The sequence below is a fragment of the Camelus bactrianus genome, chromosome 1 (assembly GCF_048773025.1).
Source record: "Camelus bactrianus isolate YW-2024 breed Bactrian camel chromosome 1, ASM4877302v1, whole genome shotgun sequence".
NCBI lineage: Eukaryota > Metazoa > Chordata > Mammalia > Artiodactyla > Camelidae > Camelus > Camelus bactrianus.
This window is the reverse complement of record NC_133539.1, coordinates 96208656-96214552: the sequence shown is the minus strand read 5'-3', so window position 1 is coordinate 96214552 and position 5897 is coordinate 96208656. Positions and strand designations below refer to the sequence as shown.

Genomic DNA, 5897 nt, shown 5'->3' with positions numbered 1-5897 from the left:
CCATTTGTCCTGGCTAAAATGTTCTAGTTTGGACAATGAATTCTATGGTCATCTTATGCAAATGGCACTTGGAAATACTTTTAGAGATTGGGGAAGAGTGAGAATTTGGATTAGGGGAGAAAACACATATTTGTTTAATGTGTAAATAAATAAGACCAATAAAATGGTAGGAAGAGGGGACACGGAGGATGAAGAGAGGATATTAAATTCTTAGGGGTGACTCAGAATCCTCAACATGTAGGATAAAGAAGCATTAGTTACCGTCCGCGCCTGGCCCTGCCATGAATGAGGAGTATGACGTGATTGTGCTAGGCACCGGCCTGACGGAGTGTATCCTGTCGGGGATAATGTCTGTGAATGGAAAGAAAGTTCTTCACATGGATAGAAACCTGTATTATGGAGGAGAAAGTGCATCTATAATGCTGCTGGAAGATTTATACAAAAGATTTAAAATACCTGGAGCACCACCAGCATCAATGGGGAGAGGAAGAGACTGGAATGTCGACTTGATTCCCAAGTTCCTTATGGCTAATGGTCAGCTGGGTAAGATGCCGCTTTTTACAGAGGTCACTCGCTATCTGGATTTCAAAGTGACTGAAGGGAGTTTTGTCTATAAGGGAGGAAAAATCTACAAGGTTCCTTCCACTGAAGCAGAAGCCCTGGCATCTAGCTTAATGGGGCTGTTTGAAAAACATCGCTTCAGAAAATTCTTGGTGTTTGTTGCCAGCTTCGATGAGAAAGACCCCAGAACTTTGGAGGGCATCGACCCTGGGAAGACAGCGATGCGAAAGGTGTACAAGAAGTTCAACCTGGGCCAGGATGTCATGGACTTCACCGGGCACGCGCTGGCGCTCTACAGGACTGATGACTATTTAGATCAGCCATGTGTTGAAACCATTAACAGGATTAAACTTTATAGTGAGTCTCTGGCAAGATATGGCAAAAACCCCTACCTTTATCCCCTCTATGGCCTTGGAGAACTGCCACAAGGATTCGCAAGGCTGAGTGCTATTTATGGGGGCACCTACATAGTGAATAAACCGATCGAAGAAATCATTGTGCAGAATGGAAAAGTGGTTGGTGTAAAATCTGAAGGAGAGATCGCTCGCTGTAAACAGCTCATCTGTGACCCCAGCTACATGAAAGACCGAGTAGAGAAAGTGGGCCAGGTGATCAGAGTGATCTGCATCGTCAGCCACCCCATCAAGAACACTAGCGATGCCAACTCCTGCCAGATCATTATCCCGCAGAACCAGGTCAACTGCAAGTCAGACATCTATGTCTGCATGATCTCCTCCGCACACAACGTGGCCGTGCAGGGCAAGTACATCGCCATCGTCAGCACAACCGTGGAGACCAAGGAGCCCAAGAAGGAAATCAGACCAGCTCTGGAGCTCTTGGAGCTGCTCGAGCAGAAACTCGTTAGCATCAGTGACCTCTTTGTACCAAAAGATCTAGGGACAGAAAGTCAGATCTTTATATCCCGCACGTACGATGCGACCACTCACTTTGAGACAGCGTGTGATGACATCAAGGACATCTACAAGAGGATGACAGGGTCCGAGTTTGACTTTGAGGAAATGAAGCGCAAGAAAAACGACATCTATGGGGAAGACTAGCAGCAACGCAGCTGCCGCCGTCAGGACAGACGTAAACTTAGGCAGATGACGCATATTGTATGAAATCAGTGTTGTAAGGCCTGCTTTTGTGATCAGAACTGAGAGACTGCAGAGCACTGTACCAGTAAACGTTCCTCCCTTTCTAACATCATGTATTAACTTGTTTTCATGGAGTGGCTATTCAGAATTGGCAGGTGCCCACATTCTGTCCAATTTAACCTACACTGGCTTGTTTTTTTCTAGCAAAGGATCAGTTTTAAAACATTGTGATACTGATACAGAGAACTTGATACAGCATTTGTATCTTTTAATCAGTGTAGCCTTTGCTGTTACTGCTTCTGCTGCTCCAGAGCGGACTGCGTGCCACCTGCCACCTGCCCTCCGGACGCGGAGAAGGGAGATTGGAATTGACTTCTCCATCACTGGGGACAGCATCCCCTACCATGCCCCGTCCCCTTACATGTCTGTCAAGTATTACGGCAGTGCCCAGGCAGCACAGCCACGAGTCTGGTTTACGTGGGCCTCAAATTCTAATGAACTCCAGCCTCTGAGTCATTTTGGAGGAAGCCTGTGTGTGGTGTTTCACCTAGTAAGATTGATGAGAGCAGAGGGAAAGACCCATCATAAAGCAGGTAAACCTAGAAGCTTCTTTTGTATCCCAGGTGTGGCCTTTTCCATGGACCAAGCTGCGATGCAGTATTGACCTGACAGAGCCCCCACTCCAGCAGTGTCTGTACTGCAAAATAAAGCCCCCCTGGAAACCAAAAAAAAGAAGCATTAGTTAACTGGCTTTAAGAGTTTCATTAGTCTCTTTCTGGACAGGCTTAGATCTCTCTGGAAAGAATTCATCAAAGGCCTAGATTTATCCTGTTTCTGAAGGAACTCTAATCCATGGAGGGTAAGTGGATTGCTTATTTTCCCTGTGTGGAAATAGTGACACTCCCCTACTTTGAGATCTTTGCTTGCTAAAACTAATCTCTTTGTTTATGACTAAATTTAAACATTTCCCTTGAGTTTAATATTAATTCCTCTTCAGTATATTATTTGCATTTTAGAGACCTGTTTACCAGTTGGAGTGTAACTTTTCTTTTTCTATCTCTCTTTTTCTTTTTTTCTTTCTTCCTTTTTTAAATGATAGATTTCCATAAGCTATATTTCATGCTTGGCTTCTATTCAATTTTAATAGATTAAAAGGAGGTACCAAAGGTAGAAAAAGAGAGAGAGAGAGAAGCTTCAGAGGTTTTATAATTTTTCTTCAGGATGGCTTCAGTAAGAATTACCCAGGCTTGACAGGAAAAAATAAAATGAAAGGTCACAAATGTGGGTAATGCCTACCCAAGAGGCTGCCAACCATATACTCTTTCTCTACTAATGGGGTTTAATAATTGCTGTCACATCCACCTGAATAAATATTTTCCTACTACTTGATGCAGAAAATGACCTGGTGACATTCTAAGTGAAGTAAGCCAGAAAGAGAAAGAAAAATACCATATGATATCACTTATATGTTGAATCTAACAACAACAACAACAAAAAAGGCAAACAAACTTATTCACAAAACAGAAACAGACTCACAGACATAGAAAACAAACTTATGGTTACCAGCAGGAGAAGGGAATGGGAAGGGATAAACTGGGAGTTCTAGATTTGCAGATACTAACTAACATACATAAAAGAGAAAAACAAGTTTATACTGCATAGCACAGGGAACTATATTCAAGATCCTGTAGTACCCTACGGTGAAAAAGAATACGAAAAAGAATATATGCATGTATATGTATGACTGAAGTATTATGCTGTACATCAAAAATTGACACAACATTGTAAACTGACTATACTTCAATAAAAGTATACATTAAAAAAAAATGGTCTGGGCAGGTCATGAGATCTTGAAGAGCTTGCCAGAGAAAATGTCTGGCATGCTCTGGCAGAACTCAGATTTATCATCTCTGGTGGAGTGTATTTCTGACCCATGACCCATGAGCTGGCATTCCTGCAACAGAAGGAGTCTGTTAAGAGGTGTTTTGGAGAATTGGAGGAGACAGAGTCTATTTTTCATGTACAGTCTATATAAAATCCCATGTTTCTCACCTCCTGAATTTCAGGAATGTAATGCTGAAGTCAGTGTTGGCCCAACTTCATTTAAAAGATATGAGGCATGGAAAAGGCCTTAAGTCTTCAGTTACAGAAAAAATGTTTTCATTGCACTGAGGAGAATAAATCAGGTAATTTAAACAACTCAACTTCTAGGTTCTTTGGGCTAATTACAGTCACAAGTTAGAAGAAACCTTCTGGCCAGGCTAGAAGAATGATGCAAAGAAGGAAAAACAAAATAAAACTGCCATCAAAGTATTTTGCCAACATATGTGAAACTGTAAACATGCATCTGAAGGCAGAATGTTTTCTAGTTAATGATGACTGACAATTCCACAGCAGCGCTCCTCCACTGTGGCACCACATGCCCAAGGAAAATGCATCCAAAGAGTTGATCACTGAGAAAGCTTAGAATAAAAAGAATCTGTGGAGTATATGCCTATCGTAAAACCACGAATAAACCCTGTAAAGGAATTAGTGTGCTGTGAAACAACTATTGGGAGAATAATTAACCCATGAATCTTTTAAAAACCTGGAAATTCTAGAAGACGATTATTTTGGTTGTATAGATTAACTTCGTACATTTAGAAAAGTTCCTTAATTTATTGCAGAAATGTGTTAAAAATGCTTTATAGGATCAAGGTAATTGTTAGAGTGAAATAACGGCATATTCTGATATATAATTGTGGTGGCTAAGAAGATTTGGAGGGGAGGGTTGGAGAAATGTGTGAGTGGTGGGGGTGGGGTGGGGGTGGTCTCAGATTATTCTAAAGTAGAATTCAGACTACTTTGACAAATAGCTGTTACCAAGAAGGCATCTGGCTGGAGGAAAAGACTTTGCATGTGTGATTAGTAGATAAAATGATTCCAAAATTGACTGGGGTGACAGCTTGGTATATGCCTGTATTGGATGCCCCAGTTGGTCCTTGGGTCATCTGAGTTACGGAAAACAGAGCTCCAGGTAAAGGTTGTCAAATCAGTTTATGAGGAGATGGTGTGGTGTGCAGATGGCCAAGTCTAACCCAGAGCTAAGTGAGAGTTGTGCAGGAAGTGCTGTGTGAATGAGGTACTCTCCAGACGGCACTCTCTGAGGCCGCCATGAGGGCTTCCTGGACTCCTGAAGAGTTTGCTTATTTTGTGACTCTGGGATGTGCAGATCCAGAGACTGGCAGTCATGTCCTCTGCTGCAGCTTAACCAGTTCTTCTCAGGCAGCATAAATGATAATAACAGGTTAAAGAAGGACACATCTGAATATATGCAAGGCAATTCCTGGGAATTCAAGGAAATCTTCCAGAGTTGGCAGCAGGGATCCTATTGGGGGTGGACATGTTACATGAAATACATGTCTTATGCAACAAGGGCTAGAGCCAATGAAATGTAAGTCACTATGTAAATTTGATCCCCTCCATAAATACAAGCTGATGAGGTCTGAGACTATTCAAGTTATAGGTCTATAACAGATAATGCAATACCCTGCCTTTTGCTCCCCTTCCACAGGCTCTTAAGCAAAGGGAATAAGCTATGCTGTGTATTTCTTCATACCAACATCATCTCTTGGAATTTTAGCATCTGTGGTATGTTGTTTGTTTAAGCTACAAGATGTTAGAAACAAATTAATCAGGAAAAAAAAATGACCCACATAGACTGTTTTCTCACCACGTTGGCTTCTTGGCCCAGCAGAGTTTAAAATTAGATAGCCTCTGAATCTTAGTTTGTTGGAAAGTTTTCAGGATTCACAAAACCATTTGTTGTAGTTGTTCCAAGGAAGAAAATCATGACATCCTTGTTTTCTATATAAAATGAGCCAACATATTTCAGGCTGAGATACCCTGAGGATATACATTCTTTTATAAAGTCTGCTTAACATTTCTGAGAGAATCTGTTTGTAATTTGTTTCCTGTCAAACATGTTGGTTCAATTTTGCTGAAAACAGCCCACCAATGACAGGCAGCAATCAGAACTATAAGCAGCTTCCCACAGAGAGTCTCAGAAACATCTCATGACACTTAAAGATTAGTGATAAATTTTCTCTTAAAAAATTAAACATTAGTTTTTCACTAAAGCAAAAAAAAAATCTAATTGAGGCACATAGATTAAATAGTTGTCTAAATGAGAAATGTATACTCTCTCAGACAAAACCATGCTATTTCTTTTTACCTCTTTTATGAAGAATCTAAGAATCC

General features: G+C 41.1%; 1 protein-coding gene across 2 annotated transcripts; it reads left to right on the top strand.

Moving 5' to 3' along the window:
* The first annotated feature begins 266 nt into the window (after window positions 1-266).
* Window positions 267-1619, top strand: LOC105066612 (rab GDP dissociation inhibitor beta-like). 2 transcript variants are annotated; one of them, XM_074367197.1, is made up of 2 exons: window positions 267-538; window positions 671-1619. In XM_074367197.1, exons 1-2 carry the CDS (start codon window positions 282-284, stop codon window positions 1617-1619), a joined length of 1206 nt encoding a protein of 401 aa, XP_074223298.1. In that variant the 5' UTR covers window positions 267-281. The 2 variants fall into 2 exon arrangements, with proteins under 2 accessions (XP_074223298.1, XP_010950292.1); XM_010951990.3 differs by having other exon boundaries at window positions 267-1619.
* The last annotated feature ends 4278 nt before the right edge of the window (window positions 1620-5897 follow it).

What these genes read in the sequence shown, in the direction of transcription:
- LOC105066612 (XM_010951990.3), top strand. Translation starts at nt 282, where the DNA reads ATGAATGAGGAGTATGACGTGATTGTGCTAGGCACCGGCCTGACGGAG.